This window comes from Mauremys reevesii, linkage group 7, assembly GCF_016161935.1.
Source record: "Mauremys reevesii isolate NIE-2019 linkage group 7, ASM1616193v1, whole genome shotgun sequence".
Taxonomy (NCBI): domain Eukaryota; kingdom Metazoa; phylum Chordata; order Testudines; family Geoemydidae; genus Mauremys; species Mauremys reevesii.
Genome location: NC_052629.1, coordinates 92,534,057 through 92,556,837, shown reverse-complemented (window position 1 = coordinate 92,556,837; position 22,781 = coordinate 92,534,057). Strand labels below are relative to the sequence as shown.

The 22,781-nt window shown below is 41.9% G+C and overlaps 1 protein-coding gene and 1 long non-coding RNA gene across 5 annotated transcripts in view; one reads left to right on the top strand and one right to left on the bottom strand.

Annotated features, from left to right (window-relative positions):
* Positions 1-18,174, top strand: part of PHF2 (PHD finger protein 2) — a 143,129-nt gene extending 124,955 nt beyond the window's left edge. For 2 of the 3 annotated variants that reach the window (XM_039481321.1, XM_039481322.1), the window contains 5 exons: positions 2,790-3,064; positions 8,101-8,196; positions 9,274-9,383; positions 11,398-11,659; positions 16,047-18,174. In XM_039481321.1, the coding sequence (XP_039337255.1) occupies positions 2,790-3,064; positions 8,101-8,196; positions 9,274-9,383; positions 11,398-11,659; positions 16,047-16,135 (832 nt within the window). In that variant the 3' untranslated portion in view covers positions 16,136-18,174. Of the gene's footprint in view, positions 1-2,789; positions 3,065-8,100; positions 8,197-9,273; positions 9,384-11,397; positions 11,660-16,046 lie in introns of those variants that run through there. The other variant, XR_005582781.1, reaches the window with a different exon arrangement.
* Positions 8,041-22,781, bottom strand: part of LOC120368783 — a 59,915-nt gene continuing 45,174 nt past the window's right edge. Inside the window, exons 2-4 of one of the 2 annotated variants that reach the window (XR_005582783.1) lie at positions 19,042-19,282; positions 14,458-14,518; positions 8,041-8,251 (exon numbers count right to left, since the gene is read on the bottom strand). This is a non-coding gene — a long non-coding RNA (uncharacterized LOC120368783). The remainder of the gene's footprint in view (positions 8,252-14,457; positions 14,519-19,041; positions 19,283-22,781) is intronic. The other variant, XR_005582782.1, reaches the window with a different exon arrangement.

Sequence of the window (22,781 nt, the reverse complement as noted above, 5' to 3'; positions counted from 1 at the left end):
AATAAATGTCTTGATGTTCTTTTTCATTGATTCACTAGCTGCTAAAACTGGCTTAACTCATTTTTAGGATTATTTATGATTTTGACTAGTTTCAAGAAACTTGCTGAATGTGTTCATGTTACTATGTCTGGAATCCTAAAAACCTTTAAAGGGGATTAAGTTAGCATTGAATAAGAGAATGTGACATGTTGTTGCTAATTTGCCCAGGAAATGTTTGGTATTAGTGGTTTCTATTGAATAGCGGTTTAAAAAAAACCACACACAATTTCATTTTGTCAGTGGTTTTTGCACTTTGTTTGCCTGTCGTTTAAAGAGTTGTAAGTATTGAGTACCTGCTTTTTCAGAAATTGCTTTTTTGTATTGTCTGAAGAGATTAATTTTCTTTGGCATTCCAGGGAACCTGTTTTTCTCCCCTCATTAAACCTATGTGCTATGTGGAACACTTCCTTTTTAGCTTACCACTTTTCTAGAATTTTTACATACCCTTTGACATCAACCTACCACTGCAGGAATAAAACTTTTACAAAAGCTACATTTTTCTGGTGAAATATTAATCATCTTGTTTAACATCACTCTGAGCCTGATTGCATTTTGACAGCTATGAATATCTGTCAGGGATAGTGTAGGTCTACATTTTCTCAAATTCTTTTGCAGGTTATGTTCATCAGTCTATATATACTGGTGCATAACTGTTCCTGGCTATTCTGTCCATCAGACACCATTAGTAATGCAAAACCAGTAATAAATGCATAACTCTAGTCATATTCCCACTTTCCTGAATCTTTCTTCCGCCTCTCAATTTATCATATTCTTTGTCTTTGTTGGGGTAAGACACAAGGTCTAGCAGCTTATTCTGTTTCCTGAAGTCCTGCTCTTCTGCTTGGACCATAAGGAAGAGAGTAAAGAGATACGAGAGGGCGTCTCATACAGTAGCACTAAAAGTTGGGCTCCTTTTGACCTTGCTATAAAATTCCTCCAATTTATGGAGTTGGGATTGTCTTTACATCTTTAAGCAGTTTCTGTTCCTCTCTGGGGAAGGAGAGGATCTAGTCCTCTCTAAATATAGGGGTGTAACTAACTCCCTTTGATGCCAGTGAGGTATTCAATATGGATGGAGAATAGACCCTTGAGTGACTGCAATTTACTTGCAAAGGTGTAGTGAAAGGGTTTCTAGGCCAACAGAGTTAGAGGACAAGGAAATTTGCTTCTTAGTCCTGTGAGCACTCAGGGTTAATATTCCATCACTTTCCCCTCTAACTCAGTTAGCACTGATCTTTTAATAAAAGTATTTAAATTCCTCGGTTATGGTAGAAATCTATAAAAAGCCCTTACATTGGGTGTTACCTGTGTAATTTTAAGGTGATGTATTTTGTCATGATCCATATCTAACTGTATAATTGCAAAGTGTAGTTTGAATAGTACCCTGAGCACCCTGAGGGGTGGTGGTCAGGGAGAAGGGCTATTTACAAATATTAAGTTGTTGTTATAAAACCCAAGCCAGTGCAGTTATCTGAAAATAGATTTTTATCAAACCAAACACCCCAAATATCTGAAATGTACACGTTCTGCAGTGATGGAAATCCTGTTAATATGCTTAACTATCTTGCTGGCTCAAGGCCTAGGAACTCATCTCCAGGAACATGAGGCTTTTAGATTGGGCCAGTATTTTATATAATTAAAAAAAGCAAATTCAGACACCACTAATAACAAATTTTACTCCTAAAAAAGAACCAGAATGTCTAAACAAACACACACCACAAATGAGAAGCCATGTGTTATGTTCTAGTGCAAAATATCAGCTCTGAACATAGGATCTGAGCCTTACAGTGTAGAACAGAATTTTCACTGTGTTCATAGAGCTGCAGCTGCAGGGTCCCCTAAACCCTGTCATACTGTACTTGTGACCTTCAGGATCTAACGGTGTCCAGCCTTGTGTGTGACAGTTGTGTAGGAGATTCTTGGAATGCAGTTCTTTCATTGGATAGATTCAGATGCTTAGGTTTCCTTTCTTTGGTGGGGTGGTAGTGAATGAAAATGAAAGAAAGTTGCCCAGCAGTGATGGGCAAACCTTTTTTGTTATCTTGTTTGAGATTAAGGGTAAAATTTTCAAAAGCACGTCAGTGACTTAGGAGCTCACTGAATCCCGTTGACTTGCCATGAAGCATAGACTCATAAGTCACTTTTGAAAATAAGACTTAGGCTCTCAAGTCACTGAAGCTTCTTTTGAATATTTTACCCTAATTTTTTGTCCCCCTTCTCTGCTCCACCAGCTGAGGATCTAGCCAAGAAAGATTTTGTAGAAAGTCTCCTGTTTATTTCTTTTGACTACTAGGTGTTCCCCTCATTTACTGTTGGGTCTTGGCCGACCCACCTTGGAGCTTGGCTCATCCAAGTTAATATGTAACTCATCATTCTCTTCTAAAACGGGTACTGGAGTCATGACTTTGTTGGGTTACCAGCTTTTTGTTGTGGGGAGAGTCACTTTTGGTTACTCTCCTCGCCCAAAATATGACTTGTGAAAAAGTATTCACGTAACTAAATTTTGGAAGATGTCCTGATTTTTAGCTCAAATCTCTGTTTGCCCTTTTAAGCTTCTATGCTTGATGGGTCTATACTTGGTATAACTTTATTTCCCATAATAAACACCTACACCCTTAATGGAAACACAGTGGTGAGGCCATTAATCCAGAAAGCAAATAGAGCTGTATTTACAGTGAATACTGTTTATTTCATGTTGTTGATTTGGTAATTAGCTTAAAGCTCTTTATTTTGTTAATGTTTTCCCTCAGTCAGCCACCTGCATCTCCCAGCACACAGGAAGCAATCCAAGGAATGTTATCAATGGCAAATCTCCAGTCTTCTGACTCCTGCCTGCAGACTTCATGGAGTACCAACCAAGCTAAAAATAACTCTATCTCAGCCCAAAACTCAAAAAAAACCGGGAGCAGTAACAACAAAAATGCAGGCAAGCACTTACTGAAGAAGAGCACAAAAAACAGTATTGACATTGAAGACTATGACGACCAGGACCACTTAGATGCCTGTTTTAAAGATTCTGATTATGGTGAGAGAAAACAAATTAATCTCTATGGCTATGACCCCGATTCTGAAAGTATTTATGCATTTGCTTAATTATACACTTCTAGTTAGTCCCACTTAAATAAAGGGAACGGCTCTGGTACATACATTTACTCAGTGTTTGCATGCTTGGGGGGGCCTATATTGCTAGATTAGTCTGTATAAAGTAGGCAAGATTAAAGAGAGAGATTAGATTGGCTAGATAGACAAGGGTGAAGCGAGAGATTAGATTAAATTAGATAGGAATAAATAGATTAGAATAAACACATTAGACACTTGAGATTAGATAAACAAATTAAACTGATATTTTATTCAGATTGAACCCAAACATATTACACTTTTATGTAGTAAAGGAAAAAGATTTTAACAAGCACAGCAGTGGAGCCAAAACCACGATTAGCCAAATCCCAAATCATATATTTAATTTAAAAATAGAACTTTATGCAGTGTACCATGAAACTGTGATAGGTAGAATGAAATGACTATCAGAGAAGCTGTCAGTAAAGAACCCCTCAATTAGATACGATGAGGTCATGATCTTAAGTTTTAATGCCAAGAATGCTAAACTCTGCATTGAAAGGAAAAGAGGGATTTTTGAGACCACTACATCAAGTTTACTATATTCTGGAAGCGAGATTTTAATAATATGAAAAAGCAGTGTGTGTGTGTGTGTGTGTGTGTGTGCGCGCGCGCGTGCGTGAGAGCAGGTAAATACTAACACTCATAGAAAGATAAAACCACATAGTCATGCAGGGCTCAAGAAGGGTATGCAGCTCTTTAGCAATGTAATAAAAATGTTATTTTAAAATGCTGCTGCTATTACCCTTAAAAAACATCATTGAAATCTGCTTTCTCTATTAGATACACATATATTAAAGTTCACATTGAAATGCTTAATGAAAACAAGACATTTTGAAAATACTGAATGTTTAAAAGAAGTTAAGTGCATGTTGTTGGTTTGCAGTTACAGCACCTTGTAGGCGTATCAATCAGGATAAATTACATGACAAATTTTGTGAAAGTGTAATTTATACACATGATCTACATGTGACAATGGAAAAATGGACAGGGTGATATTTTAAACCCCAACATTCTTGCTAATTATATATTTATGCTACTATTTAATGGGTTTTCTTTGTTGTAAGCAGTCTGAGTTTATAAAGACTCCATTTGTACTGCATCTGGTCAGCAGATTTTCAGTTCAGGGCTAAATTAAGCAGTAACATTATAACCATACATTGCTTTAACAGGCAAACATTGAAATCAAAATTAAATGCACATTTTAAAAAAAACCAAAACCCTCTATCGAGGAGTCTTAGTTTGTATATACAGTGGATTGAATAAAACTCAAATGATATTGTTACCATTCACCCAAAAGAACTGTAAATGTTCATGGAGAGAACAGTTCAGGTGGCATGTGGCTGCAGAAAAAAACATTTTCAAGGTTTTCATAAACACCACCTGCCCTCAGTCCATTTATCTCTATACCACTGAGGTATTTGTAGAGTGACTGGAAGGGTTTGATGTTGTTATACAAGGTACCGCTGATGACAGTTAGCACTTCGATAGCACCTAATATGTTCTCTTGCCCTTCCCCTCATGTGGGTTGGTCAATAATTATCCACCTTTTACTGAAGGGGAAATAGAAACACAGAAGGGTTAAGTAACTTGCTCCAGGCCACACACTGAGTGAGTGGCAAAGCCAGCCAGTCCCAGGTTCCCAGTCCCATTCTCTGCCCACTAGATCCCGCTGCCTCTGAAGGTTTCACAACTGCATCTGTGCGTGAGCAAAACCCAATGAAATTTAGTGAAAGTGAAACAAAATGTGAAAGGCAGAGATGTTGAGTGTTTCTGAATGTCTCACAGAACCCTAATATTTGCTGACACAGCTGGTTCAGGCAAACGTGAGCAAGGATTTTCTTCATATATTTGACAATAATACACCTGACTTTTCAAGCATGATTTAATGAATGACTGGGGGAAAACAAAACAAAACAAATCTGAATATTTTTTTTTGCGGGATGGGGAGAGGGGAATGAAGACAATCTGGGAGCTTAGGCATACTACAACACAGATCACCATGCCCCCGACTCCTGTGGCCCTGTCTGAGCCCACTCCCGCCCCCATCTCCACACACACACAGCGGCAGAGGTTCCCTGTCCCCTCTCAGACTGACAAGGGCGGTAGCATGGGATCACCTTCTGTACCTTAGGAATGGCAATTCCGCCTTCTTGGGAGCAGCAGGGCTTCGTGCTCTCCCCCAGAAAGGCAGGTTGGCAGGAGAGGGGCACCCCAGGACATACCTGCTTGGATGGGTAGGTGGGCCAGGCCTGCTGCACTCTTCCTCTCCAGTATATACAATCATTTGCTGCATTGTGTTGGTGGGACTCTCCAGAGTGGCTCATAAGAATTAATACTCTGTTCACCTCTCTCAGAGCTATTGTTTCAGGCTGCCTGCAGGCTCAGGCAAGCATCACTGCATCGTTACGCTTGGGTCATATTTTCAAACTGTTTTCACCACTATGGGGGCTGAGAATTTACCTTTTTAAAAAGGAAGTTGAGATTCTGATGTGATCACATCAGTCCAGGAGCAGGGGCCCTCGGCATTGGCCTGCAGTGAGCCTGTGCTTTAATCCAGTCCTGTTTTTTCCCCTCCCTGCCAAAGAATCCATCAGATTGAATCTTTTGAAAACAAACAAATCCCATTCATTGTTTAAAAGAAGGCTCTGTCCTCTGAGAAGCGGAGGGAACAATTACTTTGATTTGTTAGCCAGGATCATTCGAGATACTAAGCTGGGTTTGAAAGTAAAACTCTGAGGATCAAACTGGGGAGGAAAAGCCCCCAAACATAAAGAAGAAGGCAAAAGTTCCCCTCCAGCATTCCCTCCCCTGACTCCCAAGCCTTTCCATGCTCGAGCTCCCAGGCTGGGGGGCTATGGATCCAGAAGGGGCAGAAGGTAGAAGGAGCTGGGAATAGATCTGTTTGTCTTGGTGCTGGATGGGAGCAGGAACCAGTGAGAACCAGTACTGAGAGCCAGGGTCCTGAGATCTGCCCTGAACCTGGGACACTAATGCGCATAGGGGTGATGAACTCCCTTCTCATTAATGGATGGACAATCCTCTTCCCTCTGACAGAAGCCTTGTGAGTGAGAACTCACTGTGTCTTCAGTTTCCTACATTTGTTTTTCCTCAAGTGGGGACAATTTGACCCTTTATTTTTAGTCACTCAGTAAGACGTGTGTGGTTTACAATGAGCAGAGAGAGGGGAAGAGGTCTTGAGGGAGAGAGCTGTGTCAATGCCATCCCAGCATTGTTTAACAGAGCAGCATTTTATTGAGTACAGTGGGGGATTTTATGGAGTAATAATTTTAATGACTAATAATCTGAGAATAGCTCTGTGTTTTGGCCAAGAGCCTCTGCCTGTGGCTTAACTGGACCAAATTCCACGTGCCCCACACAAGGCCCATTAAAATCAGAAGGAGTTTTTCCCACAGACCAACATTAGCACTGGGTCCATGTTCTGTAGAGTCAACCGCTCCGTTTACTCCAAGAAAGGTCTAAGAAGTGGTATTAATCACATACTTCTCACCCAACCAGTGTGGTCAATTCAGCAAACTGGCAAGCAGCCGCCTCTCGTTGGGCGTATCCAATGGCCTCACTTTTATCCTGATATTAGAATCAGAGAATCATAGAACTGGAAGGGACCTTGAGAGGTCATCTAGTCCCGTTCCCTGCACTCAGGGCAGGACTAAGTATTATCTAGACCATCCCTGACAGGTGTTTGTCCAACCTGCTCTTAAAAATCTCCAGTGATGGAGATTCCACCACCTCCCTGGGCAATTTATTCCAGTGTTTAACCACTCTGACAGTTAGGAAGTTTTTCCTAATGTCCAACCTAAACCGCCCTTGCTGCAATTTAAGCCTATTGCGTCTTGTCCTATCCTCAGAGGTTAAGAAGAACAATTTTTCTCCCTCCTTGTAACAATCTTTTATGTACTTGAAAATTGTTATCATGTCCCCTCTCAGTCTTCTCCTCTCCAGACTAAACAAACCCACTTTTTTCAATCTTCCCTCATAGGTCATGTTTTTTAGACCGTTAATCATTTTTGTTGCTCTTCTCTGGACTTCCTCCAATTTGTCCACATCTTTCCTGAAATGTGGTGCCCAGAACTGGATACAGTTAAGGCCTAATCAGCGCGGAGTAGAGTGGAAGAATTATTTCTCGTGTCTTGCATACAATACTCCTGCTAATAGATCCCAGAATGATGTTGCTTTTTTTGCAACCGCGTTACACTGTTGACTCATATTTAGCTTGTTAAACATCTTCTTCTCCTAAGGGTACTACACGCTGTCTGTGTTTCTTAGACATGTAGGAAATTCTGTTCCACACCATGTGAGGGTCACCAAATGTCCATTGAGATGACCTATGTGCTGACCTATCCGATTGGGGAGTAACATCACCCCATGCACCTGATAATGACAGGTACTCCAAATAGGCCCAGCTGTATGTGAGGGGAGGACTGGCTTTTCCAAGCCAAGAATAACATCACGCTCTGTGAACCAAAAACTGTAATATTATTTTCATTACAATAGCACCTAGAGGCCTCCAATCAAGATATGGGGCCACATGGTGATAGGTATTGTATAAACACAGAGTAAGAGCCAGTCTGTGCCCCTAAGAGATTGCAATCTAAACAGACAAGACAGGCAAGGGGTGGGAGAGAAAACAGAAGCACAGTGAAGTGAAGTGACTTGCCCATGGTCACACAGCAAGTCAGTGGCATTGCTGGGAACAGAGCCCTCCTCCTCTGATTCTTAGTCTAATGCCCTATCCCCGGGGCACCAGTGCCTTTCAGACATTTCACTCTGCGTGCCACCCTTGGCCGCAGTCTATTACATAGATACTCTAGGCCTGATTCACCACTGTGCTAATCCAATTCTACACTGATGGGTGAGTCGTACTTGCCTCAAACTCTTGTTTAATACTGCTGCAATAAAAGCTATTTTTTGTTCCTGGTTTAGTTTACCCATCTTTGGAATCCGACGAAGATAATCCAGTGTTCAAATCACGATCAAAGAAAAGAAAAAGTTCTGATGATGCCCCCTACAGCCCGACAGGCAAGTCCATTATGTCTTGAATGTTCAGACTCGGAGGATATTTCAAATTGAAAACCTAGAAAAGAACAATGGGATTTATTATTTTTACCATAAGGATTGTGCTCGTCTAGATCTCTCAGTTGAGAGACTAACTTTTTTTTTTTAAATAGTTCCACTGTAGTGAACACTAAATTGAGTCTAACACATTCTGGACAATATTACTCTTCAGCTACCTTTTAAAAATAAAAAGCAATCGCCTGTAGGTTGTAGGTATCTTTTAGATCCTGCCAGTGAAGTCGATGATGTATTGCTAGTATTATGATGATGTAGTGGAGAAATCTTGCAGTTCTGAGGCAGCCCACACCTTATATATATATAAAGCATTAAAAAAGAAAATAGAGAATATAAACTATTCCCCCAGTTTTCATCAAAAGTGCAGTAAAACTGCTCAATATAACTGCCAGGGACAGTTTCTATGCTGTGCCTTACAGGAAGTGCCACCTTTTACTTTGCCCAGATTGTGGGCCAATTGGGGGCCAGTGCAGCTCCTGGTGTATATTAGAGAGCTCCGGGGCTGTTCTAATTTACAGCAGCCTGATCCGAGCCGTCCAGAACGTCCATAGTGTTCAGTGCTACCTGCTACACAAGTGGGGATAGGATGGACAGGGTTAGGGTTGCTTATGGGAGCCTTGTACAGCACCTGCCCTGGAAGAATTCTCCCTTGGCCAGGTGGGCTGGGAAGAGTTTGTGGAAAATCCCTATGAAGTATTTTGCCTGTTCATTTGGAATAAATTCACATTCCCTGAACGTTTGATTTTTCATTAAATGTGGACAATTTTGGAAAATCGGGAGGAGAATATGGGTTTCCTTCCAAAAGCTACATAGTTTAAGTGGAGTCCTGAGCTCTGTTTCCACATCTGCCACTCAACGGCCTTACTAACACTTGGCACTTATAGACGTTAGCCCCACTGAAGTAATTTAAAAATAAGCTCTGTCTTGCCCTTGTCTCCCCCCATGCCCCTCATTCTATAGGAATGCAGTGTTCCCCCTACACAGAGTATCTGTTATACTGTATTTTCATTTTGTTCTTACATTTAGCAAGAGTTGGTCCCTCAGTACCCCGACAAGACAGACCTGTCCGAGAGGGTACAAGAGTTGCCTCCATTGAAACTGGACTGGCGGCAGCAGCAGCCAAATTATCCCAGCAGGTGAGTTTGCATACTAGGTAGCTTTCCCTTAGAAAATATGTTTATTTTCAAATGGAGCCATAGCACTTCCCTGTCTTCTCCTGTTGCTTGTTGAATGTTAACTAAGTTGTCGTAACAGCTCATGTTTAATTACTGTACATGTCCAATTCTGTACTCATTGAATTCAGTGACAAAACTTCCAGTGGCCTCAATAGAAACAGGATCAGGTCCTAAATTACACTTTCAGATTTCCGACGACATTGCAGATTAGCTTTAAGCACACTGACAAAATTATCAGTTGGGCAGATCAGGTAAACAAAGAAGTATTTCGGGGAAAGCTTCAGTGTAAGCACTTTTTACACTAATAAGATTAAAGAGTAAATTTACACATGTGCTTATGTGATTTAGGAGTCTAAATCCTATTTTCAAAATTATCTTAGGTATTTGGTGCCAGATTTTCAAAGATATTTAGGGCCCAGGCATCCGACGAAGTAGGTATTCACCACGAAAGCTCATGCTCCAAAACGTCTGTTAGTCTATAAGGTGCCACAGGACTCTTTGCTGCTTTTATAGGCCCTTAAAGATGCTCATAGGCACCTAGTGGGATTTTCAGAAGTGCCTAAGCAGGTTAGGCACCTAAGTCCCTTTCAAAAATGGGACTCAGACACCCAGGTCTCTTAAATGTTTTTGAAAATGTTACTCAAAATTAACTCAAAAGTAACTCAAAATTGAGAATTATGCCAGATTTTCATCATCTTTTGAATTTAATTTCTTTTTTATGTTAAATTCTGAAAGTTGTGATAAAGCTTTTTCTTATCCCATAAACTTACATTCAGTTATGAAAATAGATGTTTGTATACAGACATGCTGAACTTAAAGATGCTTATGGAAAATACTCATAGGAAGTAGGGCCAAATGCAGTACCACTGTTCAAAACTACATTGCCTCAACACAATAATCTTTCAATCCTTTTTAAAGTACCAAAAGACACTAGGCAGCTGTGTCAACACGCATCATAGAACTCAGCTACATTTTCCAGTTTAGTGATCCCATTTTTAACAGGTTACCAAAGCTTTTCCAATATCAGCCTGCTGTCATCCCTGTGGAGTTTAAATTGTTCCTTCGTTGTGAGTGAAATTCACCACGATACAGAGAGCTATTACAGGTGTGTGGACATAGGGTTGTGCTCTACATTGACGTTACTCCCATTGAACTTCTGCACAGATGTTAATTTTTCCCCATGAGATGAAAAATATTGAGCCTAATTCTCAATGACTCTGTTCCTATACTTGGATCAGGAATGGACAAGGGAAAGGTGACTTTAAGCCATCTTTGTACTCCCATATATTGGGGCGGCACAGGGACCTGCCCAGCCCTCAGTGTATGTTAGAGCAACCACAGGTCTACTCCAGTTTATCTTCTGTCTTCCATAGCCCTCTGTGTGCCTTGGGAAACAGAGAATAGCCATAGAGCAGTGCACCCAGACCACTCCCATGACAGGCAGCCCACACAGGGAGCTGAGGAAGAGCCAGTTTATATCTTTACATAAGCTCTCTACTGGCTGGTTGCCAGACCACCTGCATTTGGAGAGTCCTCAGGGGGCCAATTTTGCCCACTCTAAGGCCTTGTTATACTGCCAGAGTCACATAAAGGTGCTTTAGTGTAATTGAGAATCAGGCCCATTATATTTATCTTGTATCATTATTATTTGTATTATTACAGCACCTAGGGGCTTGAGACATGTGTCAAGGTCCCATTGTGCTAGGTGCTGTACAAACACAATACAATGACAGTCCCTGCCCCTAAGAGCTCACAATTTATGGCAAGATACAGCAGGTGGATGCAACTAACAGACCAAGAAACAATGCAGTTGTGATCAGTTCTCACTTTGAGTTTCTAGCAACCCTGTTCGCTCTGTGTCTTTATCCAGTTCTGACAATATCCCCATTCTTGACACGATACACAGTGTAACAATGTTAACAAATGCCACTAGTTGTCACAGTCGCTGAATGGGGATTCTGTGCTTTATTGAAAGGAGGAACAAAAAGGCAAGAAGAAGAAGAATACCAAAAAGAAGTTGTCCCCCAACAACACAAATAAACTCTCTCAGGAAGGCAGCTCTCCTGAACCCAAATTGGAGTCCCATGCCAGCAGCCTAGCAGATCACGAATACACTGCCGGAGCAAGCACGTTTGGGGTCGCCCAAGTAAACAGAGGCTCTCAACCTATGGCACCTGGAGTTTTCCTCACCCAGAGGAGACCCTCATCATCATCACAGAATAATGCAGCTGCCAAAGGTACTGTAAGTGTTCACAGAGGAAATGGCAAAGATCCATTCAGTCCATCTCCCTGACAGGGCAAGCTTGTTCCCTACAGTGTAGTCCTGCATCCCTTCTCCATTGTGTACTTGTTCTCTTGCAGTGGAGCTAGGCTTATTTACACCAGTTGGGGATCTGGCTATGAGCACCGAGTTGGGTTAGCATTGTTGGCCTATGTGTTCCACTATGTGGGGGTGTCTTATGGGGAAAAGAATCCCTAATACTTGCCAAAGCGAACTCTATAGGTTGTGTTCCCTGTTTTAAAGGAACTCATCTCTGTATCACAGTCCAGCTCCTCCAGTATCTAAAAAACTATTCACAACAGACCCTGTCACATTTTCCTCTTCGCTTGTTCAGAAACTCTGTGTTTTTCCACTTTCTTCTATATATTTCTTCTGCCATTGACTCAGTGGGGCAGGGGCGGCTCTAGAAATCGGGCTGCCCCAAGCAGCGCGGAGCGCTGCGCCGCCCTTCCCCGGTCCCGCGGCGGGTCCCCTCTTCCCGCGGCTCCGGTTGAGCTCCTGCCGGCATGCCTGCGGCAGGTCCACCGGAGCCCGGGACGAGCGGACCTGCCGCAGTCATGCCTGCGGGAGCTCAACCGGAGCCGCGGGAAGACGGGACCCGCCGCAGTCATGCCTGCGGCAGGTCCGCTTGTCCCGGGCTCCGGTGGTCCTGCCGCCGGCATGCCGGCGGGAGCTCCACCAGAGCCAAATGCCGCCCCCCCCGGGAAACGGCCGCCCCAAGCGCCTGCTTGGCGCACTGGTGTCTAGAGCCGTCCCTGCAGTGGGGTCAGGATTGCAACTGTAAACCTTAGTACAGATAAAATTCCAATGCACCTATTCTGTACATGTGTGTGCACAGAATATTTTAAGTCACAAAGTTGCTTTTCCTACATTGGAATGCTTCTTGAATTTCAACAGTGCAAATATTTAAACTACTTTTAGGAATTATTGTGCTTAAGGAAACATAAAAAAACCATGCAAATCAACTTATTTTTCAATATTTTTGTTTACTGTCTGTAACTGGAATTTTATTTTTACACTGAGGAATTGTTTGAGTCAAATGTTTCCCCTCCTGTCTTCCGCTATCCCTCTCTGAGCCCACATGGAAGTTATAAGACCATAAGTCAAGAAAAAGGTGGAGGGAAGTGTGTGAGAGAGAGAGAGAGAGAGAGAGAGAGAGAGGTCAGATTCTATAATTATCTACAGTGGAAGCTGAGCATTGAGCAATGATGCAATTTATGATAATTTATATATTTATAATATATTTCCCCTGGTTTTATAACCGTATGAATACAGTGGAGATAGTATGAGATTTCACATAGTCCTGTATGCTATGTGCTTAATTTGAAAACATCTGTATCACTAAATGTGCTGTCAGTAACATTTTCTTAACAAGATATTATTTATTGCAAACTCTAGATCCAGAAAGCAAAGCCAATTAAAAGTCAGAAAGACGCACAGGAATTTTTTTTTAATACATGTGGCCATTGGCACAAACAGCAGCAAAATTAAACATTTCATTCAATTTACCTCTTAATGTGTTCCTGTTCTGCCACAAGTTAATCTGTTGAAATGAACCGGGTTATATAGTGAAATCAGAAATAGCTCAAAATACAGCAGGCAAGGTATCCAAGCCTGTCCAAGCTTTGTGCTAGGATGTAGAGCCCGGGGATCAGACAAGGACTCGTGATGGTTACTCGCTGACTGAATGATGAATCAGTCTGCCAAATAAGCAAATGCTTTACCTCTCTGGGAAAGGAAAGTGAAGGAACAGCTCCTTCTGACATCCCTGGGTGCCTGTTTAATAGAAGGAGGCTTTAGGATGCCTTTGTAAGATAGCCGTGTGGTGGTTGGTAAAACAAGGCTTAGAAGGCTGAATTTAATGGGGATTTAAGGGCAGTCCAAAGGAGGCAGCAGTGTTAAGCCAAATCAGCCAGCTTTGGGCCATCACTGCTCTGCTGGGATGTCCAAGAGAGCTCAATCCAGTCCAGTGCTGGAGAGAGAAAATATTATTAAAACAGCAGATTTCCCCTCCCCCTTTCTTTCTTCCCCCTTTTCAACCACAAAGACGCTTTTCACCTTCAGTTAAACTCAGTAAAAACAGTACACTCAGGGTCACTGCCTACCTTGAGGCCTCATCCAAAGCCACTAAAATCAATGGAAAGACTCCCATTTATTTCAATGGGCTTGGATCAGGCCCTTCATGGAGAAATGTGTATACCTATATGCAAACCGACACAGCTATGCTCCCTTATTTGAGTGTGTATGTATGTTATATACACAAAAATAAGAGAGCATAGTTCGCATATCTCTGTGTGTGTGTGTGTGTGTGCGCGTGTGCATGTGCACGCATCAAGGACCTGATCCAGATGACACACATGCACTATGAAAAGTAAAGATGAGTGATAACTGAGCATTTATGTCCGTTTACTAATGTGCTGTTCTGACCAGAAAAGTATACAGTTCTTGGCTAGACATGCAGCTAAGATCTTAGTTACACTTTCACTGTGGTTTCTTGAGGCAGCAGAAGACACGTGTCTAGAGAAAAAATATGCTGGCAGCATAAAAACAGCACCTGCAACTTTATACATGAATAGGTTTTAACTGTAACTTCTAACACATGATTTCCATAACCTGACTTCTCGGTGGTGTTTACGTCTGTAGCATTTTAAGTGTTCAGAATGCAGATTTGTTCACGCTCTGTCAGAGCTGTTGTGAAACAGTATAGGATGATTACGTAGGAGAGCAATGTGTCAAGGATGCATTTGTACCCACCAACTGCTCTCTCTCCCAGCTGCGCGAACACAAAGGTGACCAAGTTGCAGTAGTTTCACTGCTGAAATAGAACAAAGGGGTGAGCAAATATTATGCTTATGTACATTTAAGAAACACACCAGTATGGTCTGGTGGATCACATGCTGGACTGGGAGTCAGGGGACATGACTTGATCTGTCCTCAACTCTGCCTCTGGCTCATTGTGGATTTGAACAAGTCAAAATTTATTTGTTCCTCACTTTCCCCATTTGCTAATGTGGGAAATGATATATTCCAGGTTCTGAAACTGCCCAGAAGAAAGGCATAACTATATCCATATTATCATTTATTTTTAGTAATGTATAGAAATACATGGAGATAGTTGAGCCTGATACTGCAGTCTTTGCACAGCTGAATCTCATTCAGTTGAGTAAGATCAGAAGCTAGGCTCAGCCTAAGCCTGCCTGCCATTTTTCTAGTTCAGAGTCAAGCTACCAGGGCACAACTGGATGACATGGACAGAGTACCTGCATTAGTGCATTCTTGTCTGATTGTACATGGATTAAACAAATCTGGTTTTGTGTCACTTATATGACAATCTGTAGGGAAATAAGTTACACAGACATGCAAGCAAAAAGTAGAAAACCAGTACATGACAGTGTGGTGGGCCCTGTGTAAAATCATGGACGAAGTTGCTATATTTCCTAGATGTGTCAAAGTGAATATGATGAATGTCACGATATGGCCACAGATGAAAAGGGAACAAGTTATACCAAAGCTGCCAGCTTTTATAGAATTTAATTAAAACCTTGTAAAACAGAATGTATTTTTAAAGAATAAATACAATAAAAATGAACCTCAGTCTTTGAAACTGCACACAGTTTTTTTTTCTTTAAACTAATGCAACAAGAGATACAATTACAACCTTTGCAGCTTTTAAAGTGCACAGTTAAACGGTCTAATCTAGATGAATTATTTTTTTAAAAACTTCTTTCTTGTGACTGCTTCCATTCCACCACACAAGGGTTTAGCACAGCGCTTGGAAACCATCTTAAATTCATTTAAACCTGGCGAGTGAGTTTCCACTAATCTTACTATCTGGCACTGAGTTTTAGATACTTGGACAATTGAAGAGAGCCCCCTATAGAATAAATATGTGCATGCTTTCAAACGTGTCTCTTGGGTACCTTGGTTCACGAACACGGTTAAACAGGGAATGGTACTTTAAGAATGAAACCGAGATAGTAGAAAAATCCTGAATGAAACTTGGTTAAAATCCATAGTAAGACAATCACCAGGAGTAAGACAATATAGTATAGGTTGGGATACACAGCACAGATTGCAATGTATGGCAATGCTTGGTTTTCTTTAGATCATTCTGATCGATGTGTTACATACACACACTGAGCATGTTAACGTTGAGAATTTGTGTTATACATATCCAAAATGTAATTTCTTCAGGTGGAAATCAGACATCAGTGTGATTGCACCTGCTTACACCACCGCTTAAGTTAGTGCTTCTGTTTTTGTATCCAGTGAGCCTGCTTTGCTGTTTCCACATTGCTGTGGCTGCTGTTACTTGACATGTCCATTTTTTTTTCAATTTTCAGGAAAACGTACAAAAAAGGGCATGGCTACCGCAAAACAGAGGCTTGGGAAGATTTTGAAAATCCATCGGAATGGGAAACTTCTCCTTTAATATTTCAAAAACTGGGACTTGATCAAAGCTCAGTAATTCCTGAGCAGACACTAACTCTTCAACTCTTGAAGGACTTCAGTAGTATTGTGCATCATCTTAGGGACAATACCAGTTAACTTTTTGCCACCACTTTAATAATTGTTTTTAACTTTCAGCAGTTAAAGTGTACAGAATACTGCTATAAATATTTTTTAATATAGATGTCCTTTCTCAAATTGCTGAGAGTGACTAGTTCGCAAAAAGTTAATGATAATCCAAGAAATTGAGGATCATTCCAGTTTTAGGAAAGTATCCCTTTAACTTGTTCATAAGTGGAAACCAGTTGTTTTAACAGAATGAACATCCATTTCAGTTACATTTCGCTTAAAGAAAGAAAAAAAAAACAAGTACTATCTTTAAAGAGGTATCTGGTCAAGAAGCAGGAGATTAAATTTAAAAATTCTGCATTTGTCTGACAAATAATATTAAAAGGTGGGGGACCTTAAGTTTGATGGCTGGAGACATTTCCCCATGCTATAGCGAATGCAGAAGATAGTCTGTATAATGTGAAACTTCATTATCTCACCCTGATCATGATCTAGATGTGTTGGAGGAGCCATTACTGCACTTGGGCACTACTCCATCCCTCTCAGATAGCTGCGGGTTGGACAATACTGGGTGCACGAGGCAGCATTTGTTATGCACAGTGGGAGCTGGTTTACTGCTGCGTTCATAACTGGTTGGGAGTTTTAGCTCTATGCCTGAGGGCCAGTTTCTTTTGCTAACTGACACACATGATGGTACAGTAGCTCGTGTCAGTGTCGAAATCAAAGCACACAAAGATGTGTTGCAGATCTTGCAGTCACTTTAACTGCAGTACATGAGGTCAAGCTCTGCTTCTTCATGTGCAGTTTTTGACATTTATATCAAGGCACTTCTTATGAGATACACTTACTTTGGGAACGAGGGCTGCATGCATCCAGGTGTCAGATAGTGGGAAAGTTTAGCTTATTGACAATTTGACTGGATACTTTTTTGTCTTTTAACTCTTTTAGTGTTTGGTGTAGAGTGCATTATTTTACATTAAACTGCTTGTCTGCATATAAACACTTGAGGGGTTAAATTTGTTTCTCAGGCAATCCCGTATTTTAATTTTTAGATGTGTTTACTAAGGCATATTTTTCATAGAATGTAGCTTGTAAATAGCTTTTTAAATAACTTCTTTTTTATAAAAGTAAAGTATCTTTAGACATTTCTTTCTATAGACTACTTCATTAACATTTATACAAGTCATTGCTGAGTATTATCAGTTGTATTTTAGTTTGGTTTTAAAAGGGTTGGGTGGAGGTTTTTTTGTTTTGTTTTTGTTTCACTTTCTTGGAGGGGGTGGGGGGTGGATTTGGGCGTTGCCTGGAAAACAAGTAAAACTTTGTGCAGCCTTATAAAATGTCTTATACAGAATCAAATAGTAGAAAATAATCTATTTAAGACACATTTTGAAGAATAATCTTCAACTTTAATACCAGCTCTTTGTTTTAATTCTTGTATTATGAGGGGATACAGTTATTTTACTAGCACCTTGTGAAGTGTTTCTGTGTTTTGTGATGATGTAATTTATTAATGTTTGTAGCTTTTTATATTTGTACATTTCTTATGAGCTTTGTTTATATACACATTACCTGGATGTGATGTCCATGGGGGAAAAAAAACAGCTACAGGAAACAACTGAGGCCTTATAAACTAACCTTTATGCTATTACAGTGGGACATAGATTCTGAATGGTAGGAGTCTGATAAAGTTAGTTGAATAGGGCCCCAGATTTATGCAGAGCAGGGTTTTTAAGCTTCCCTAGTATACTGTTCTTGTTGAGCATTTATATACTATAACCCAGACATCATGCTGTTTTTTTATTATTATTTTCGCAACATGTACATTTCTAACAAAGTTTATTGTGGCTATCTATTACAGTGTTTTATTTACTGATTCATATCAAATGCTCTTGTATCAAGTCCATGAAATCTAAGTAAACTTAGATCAAAGTTTAAAAAAAAAGTAAAATATTTCAGGTTTTGTATAGAATCGTGTTTGGTTCATTTATTAATCATTAGGGGCCCAATGATGGGATGTTATACACGTGCCACCTTACTAAAATCAACACGATAGAATGGGACAGATAGTACAGAGCAGAGCATGATTCTTTGTTTCATTCTGTTAAGCTATGGTGGCTCCTCATGGGTTAGAGAAGGCAGCCATGACTGGGGCGGAGATAGTCTGAGGAAGGTTTAGCAGATGGACTGCTCCTCCCCCATGTCTAGATGGAGCTATGTTGAAGTCAATGGGGTTACATACAGGCACGGAGGCTCACCTGTGAGTTCTTATTGCAGGATTGGGATTTACATCTGCAAAATTGGGTTGAAAAATCTCCTGGGACTAGGCTTTCTCTCAGTACCCAGCCAAGCCTGTGAAGTGCTGACAGTTTGGAAACCGGGGGCTTTTATTTTTCCTGAACCAGTTTACCCATCCTTGCTTGAATACTAAACATATCAAATGTATTTTCAGTCCAACAATCAGAGGCCAAGATTAAAAAAACAATAAATAGAAACATTAAAAAGAAGACAGCTTGGGTGCTTTACCTCCAGCACAAAATGCATGAGATTTGTTTCCAGAGAGAAATAACTCCACAGAGGATGAGGCAAGGCTGAAATCAGTGACAGAGCAAAGCAGGAAAGCCTTATTTTTCCAATAAGTTTATACCAGGTCTAACAACCCATCTCCCAGCTTCAACTCATGCCGTTTTCTAGCCAGTCTTTCCTGAAGTAGTGATTGGAATCTGTCACTGAGCTCAGTATCATATCCTGTCCCTAGCTGCGTAATCTCCACCTACAGCTGCCTGCACTTCCCCCCCCCCCCCGCTTTGTCTTCCCTACCTTGCACAAGCTGCGATGTCCTGGTCTTGTGGATTGGGTCAGGAAGCAAGAGTGGGAGAAGAGCTGATTGCATCAGGTGTACAGACCAGGAGATGGAGGATGGTTTACAATGGCCGGGAGGAGAGTGGATTAAGAGAATTCCCATCCTGCATTGCCTTTTGCTCTCACAAAGCCTCATTCACTTCTGTTAGCAGCTCCCTCTGGCAATATCTTAGATGTAATCACAGCCACAACATAATTCCTAAATGTTACAGACACAATGGAACAAAAAGATTAGCATTGCCATAAATGAATTCATTGTTTTCGCAGTGTTTCAGGCCCCATCTGCTGGAGGTGTCAGTGATGGGATTGAGTTTGGTGCATCTTCTTAATTAATACAGTTCATTTTTTTTAACAGCATGCTGTCAAAATAAAAAACCCTGCACCCTGACAAATCCAAAATGTGGCACCTCTCAAAAGGTTAAACAACTAACCGACTTTACACTTAAAACAGTAAAGAAAATGCTGCACAATTTATACAGGATTTTCACATATGGGTCACGTGCACTTTCTAAGACTATGTGCCTGAAAAACTAATAAAGGAGCCAAGGGCCCTCCCTCTTCATCGACGATGGGTGCAGCTAGCACTGGGTTAAAAAACACAGAACACCAGTGGCTGGAAACAGAAGAGAAGGCAGTGCAGAAGGGAAGGGTGGCATCACGCATGTTACATAACGTGCTGCAAAAAGATACAGAAATAGTTCTGCACCATGACCTGGATTTTTGTCCCTGTTTCATCAAGGTACTACAGCATGTTTGACACGAAGCATGTGAGGAGTTCCACTAAAGTCACCAGCACCACTCAAGCTGCGTTTATGTACTTTGAGCAGCATGTGTTGACGTACGTTGCCCATTTGCTTCAATATGCGGTAGGATAATTTGGTGGCAGCCCTTGAAATTAATGTAACATTTTTAAAGGATACAAATAGCCTCTGCTTCTTCAGAGTCAGAAATCTCAATTCCACTGAACGCCATAAAATAGCTTTTTACTGGGGGATGTATTAGTACGTCACCTTCCTATTCCTAGGTGTAAACTACACATACATTCATCCCATTGACTTCAGTGGCACTACATCAGAGAGAAAGTTGGTCCCATGTGGTTTGATGTCAGGGTAGTATATTGTTTAACAGGACTTTTAACTTACACATTGGAAGAGCTGTCTTGCTTAAGTAAGTGTTGCACCAAAGTCTTCAAGCACTTCGCTCACATTGATTAACTAAGCTTCACAGTGTAACAGCGACAGACCCTGGTCATCAGTGGGCGGGATTGAACCTGGGACCTCTGAAGCTAAATGTATGAGTCTCTCTCTCTGCTGCATGAACTAAAAGCCATATGGGCCTTAGCTAAGGCTGTAGAGCAAACTCATTAATCTCTCTCGCTTGCCAAGTGGTCTCGCTGCTAGGAGATAGGACAGACCACCACACCCAGGTTACAGCAGCCCTTCTGGGACAGCACCATTAGTCCCAATTAACAGCTAGGGAAACTGAGCCTCAATGGTGGGGTACTATTTTAGAGCACGTCCCTCTTAGAGCTGGAACTAGCCTCCCACACCTCCCTACTCTATTAGATGTGAACCCTCCTTTCATGCCCAGTGGATTTTGATGAGCTGTGTCTCAATTGCTTTGACCAGATACTTTCTCTATGTTCAGTGTTTGAGGCTAGTAATAAAGCAGAATATTTGCATCAAAGAATTAAATAATTGGATAACATGGCCTTTGGGCCCTCAGTCCCCGCCCCCCCCCATTTAAAGTTTTATAACTTTTGTTTAGTCTCGCTTCCAAAGTGTAAATGAAATTGTGCAAGCTATGCCTAGTGGAAATGGATGTGGGAACACTCCAAAGCTATGAAATGTGTGTGTGTAAATTTTCCATTTCACACACATCTAACGCCATAGTTCAAGTTCAGAAAACTGACCTTGTTCATAGGACAGGTGCTTTTAAAGCAAGAGCTGCTGTAAGCCTGCATGTTTAGTGTTGTATTAAACCAAGGAATGTAACTAGCCACTAGATGGCGCCCTTCTCCTTCATTAGCGGGACGATTTGACTTTGCATGACCCATTTGATTTAGTGTACAAAACCCTGACATACTATTATTGTTTAACCTTTTCCAAAATAGGCAGGTGAACATAAAAGGTGTGGGGGGGCATATCCCAAACTAGGTACAGTATTCCAGCACCAGTGGTGCCAGTGTCCTTATACCTTATACAAACTCTGGAATTAGTGCACTCAATGTCAATGTAAGAGACCCACAGCCACACACAGCCGGATTCATTACAGGGACTTGAATCCAGGGGCGGCTCCAGGCCCCAGCACACCAAGCGCGTGCTTGGGGCGGCAAGCCACGGGGGGGGGGGGGGGATGCTCTGCCGGCGCCGCGAGGGCGGCAGGCAGGCTGCCTCTGGCGGTTTGCCTGAGGAGGGTCCGCTGGTCTGCGGCTTCGGTGGACCTCCCGCAGGCAAACCGCCGGAGGCAGCCTGCCTGCCGTGCTTGGGGTGGCAAAATCCCTAGAGCCGTCCCTGCTTGAATCCAGGTCTCCTATCAGCCTGGTGAGTGCCCAAATCACTGAGCTACTATGTAGTTTGGGGCAGAGCTCTCGCTCAGTCTCTCCAGTAGAAGCCATGACTTAACTGTTGGACTAGGCACTTGACTCTAAGGGCATGTCTACACTTACTTCCAGAGTGATTGATCCAGCAGGGATCAATTTATTGTGTCTAGTGGAGACGTGATAAATCGACCGCCGTGCGTTCTCCCGTACTCCACCGGAGTGAGAGGCGCAGGCGGAGTTGACGGGGGAGCAGCAGCAGGCGACCTACCACAGTGAAGACACCGCAGTAAGCCGATCTAAGTACGTCGACTTCAGGTACGTTATTCAGTGTAGACCAGGCCTGAGTCTCCTGGCATTTAGGAGACTGTCGTAACTACTGGCCTATAGAGTCATGCTCTCTCTGTTGCTAGCCCAATGAATATTGAAGTATTTCTTAAACAGCGTCAACCGGAGAGATTGAGAAAGAGCCCCACCCAAGACTAGAGTGCCCCCATGGATACTAGGAGACCTGGGAGCAAATCCCTTCACTAATCAGGCAGACTGGAATGCTCTAATTACTGGGAAGAGGGAGGGGTGTCACCAATAGCACCTGCTCCTTCATTATTAATGAAAAAAGATGGACCTTGCTTTGGTACCTACGTGCAGGAGAAGGTTCATGGCTGAGAAGTCACAGCAGAGGACGGTGTTGCCATCCAGCCTGAAGTTAGGTGCCTAACTGCCTTTAAAGGTGAGGTTTAAGCTATAGCTCTCTCCTCAGCATTTCTTGTTAGCGGGATTAGGCATCGCTCCACTCAGTGTGCTGGGGTTGTGACTCTCCCTGTGCCTTATATAGGTCACCTTGACACCTGCCTGTGGCTTCCACAAGGGGGCAGCATGCCTAGCAGTAGGTATTGCGACAATTGAGCTGAAGTTCCCTTTGTGGATCTAGCCCTGGATGCTCCTTTTAAGCTGAACTGAGCTGGAGTTCTCAAATACAACCAGGGTTTCTCAGAGAGAAGGAACTAGAGCTGAAAACACCTGAATTTTAGGGATGTCCAGTTCTGCTCCAAATCTCTAGTTTCACGTGAGGTTCCTGATACTTATTGATGCCAGCTTGGCAGGAAATAGGGAAAGACACAGCTTTTTTTCTTCTTCTCAGTATTGGGGCCTGGCAGAA